This window comes from Octopus bimaculoides, chromosome 11 (genome assembly GCF_001194135.2).
Source record: "Octopus bimaculoides isolate UCB-OBI-ISO-001 chromosome 11, ASM119413v2, whole genome shotgun sequence".
Taxonomy (NCBI): Eukaryota; Metazoa; Mollusca; class Cephalopoda; order Octopoda; family Octopodidae; genus Octopus; species Octopus bimaculoides.
This window is the reverse complement of record NC_068991.1, coordinates 74,231,762-74,233,349: the sequence shown is the minus strand read 5'-3', so window position 1 is coordinate 74,233,349 and position 1,588 is coordinate 74,231,762. Positions and strand designations below refer to the sequence as shown.

Sequence of the window (1,588 nt, the reverse complement as noted above, 5' to 3'; positions counted from 1 at the left end):
CGAGAACCTACAATACTGCTAAGGTAACCCTGGAAACATCAATGATATAAATGAAACGATCTCTGATCGGTTTTGCGGATCGCTTTCTTCACCTTTACGACGCCCGGCTTAACTGATTCTAACTGAAAAGGCTAAGGACCTCAGTTTTTTTGCTTTTTTTTTTTAGGAGACGGAGAAAAGCGATGTTTTGATGTTCATAACAAACTCGAGAATATTAGCAGCGTCATTGATACTATATCGTTTGAACCAGAAATCGAAATCACATTGGCCACCCTTCTCGCCGGCGGATTATCATATTCCCATACTCGTTACTAGGCAGGTTTCGGAATGATAATTATTATTATTTTTTTTCAAACGAAGAAAATTGATAACATTTTTACCGAATGCATTGGAGACAAATTGTAAACTGTAATTATTTCCTTCAATAATTACACACACACACACTCATTCATATTGTCGTAAAGCTCTTCTCTTTTTCTTTCTATCTCTGTTTGCGTCCGCCAGTCTTCCTCTCCACCTGTCTTCGTCTCTCTTCCCCCTTATTATCCGTAATTATCTGTCTCTGGGTAATTAACATCAGCCTTTTGTACTTCTAATTATCTTCATTATTGTATCCTCTCTCTCTCTCTCTCTCTTTCTATTTATATACTTATTCTATTTACTCTATATATCTTCCTTTGTAATCGCTTTGTTTTGTCCTTTTATCTCTCTCTGTCCGTTTCTCTATCTCTATCTTTCTCTTACGCTTTCAATCGCTTTCAACATAGCCACGCCTACTCCTTTACATATTAATATTAATGAACTTCCTAAAAAGGAAAGAGTTGTATGATATCGTGATGCGCGTGACACGTCGCTCACCACTCTCAAAACTGCTGGACTGACAATCAGTCAGTCAGCGCACCGACCACTGTTATACGGGATAATTATAATCATGGCCGATATCAACTCCCGGCGATCTGTTACCTTAACTGCCGACCAGAGAGAAGACATACAAGAGGTTTTCAATACAGTAAGTTTGTCTTTATCAATTACTTATTAACACTTCTCCGCTTTAATTCCTCTTTTTTTAATTTTCTTATCCCGATTTTTGTTTGTTTCTGTATTTAATAATAGTCTTTCTGTTGGTCGTCATCATTTCTGGTTCGTTTTAACTTAACGTTCGTTTGTTATTTTTATTGCCGCTTCAATTGATAATCGTTTTTAAAAGACCAGACAACACAACAACGACTGTCGAGTGAAACAATAAGACTCCATACACTCTAGACATACATATATATACATATATAAAATCTTGTGTATGTTGTCCTTCACTAAATCACAAACTATATATATACTGGTAGATATGTATATGTAATATATTGGTTGATATACATGTGTGTATATGTAATATATTGGTTGATATACATGTGTGTATATGTAATATATTGGTTGATATACATGTGTGTATATGTAATATATTGGTTGATATACATGTGTGTCTATGTAATATATTGGTTGATATACATGTGTGTCTATGTAATATATTGGTGGATATACATGTGTGTATATGTGCATATTAGTGGATATACGTGTGTGTATATATGGTAGA

The 1,588-nt window shown here is 34.8% G+C and overlaps 1 protein-coding gene across 1 annotated transcript in view; it reads left to right on the top strand.

Moving 5' to 3' along the window:
- Nucleotides 1–807: 807 nt before the first annotated feature.
- The window catches only part of LOC106873683 (plastin-1), a 75,469-nt gene continuing 74,688 nt past the window's right edge, over nucleotides 808–1,588 (top strand). The window contains exon 1 of the mRNA XM_052972010.1: nucleotides 808–1,009. Within this exon, the coding sequence (XP_052827970.1) occupies nucleotides 932–1,009 (78 nt within the window). The 5' untranslated portion in view covers nucleotides 808–931. The remainder of the gene's footprint in view (nucleotides 1,010–1,588) is intronic.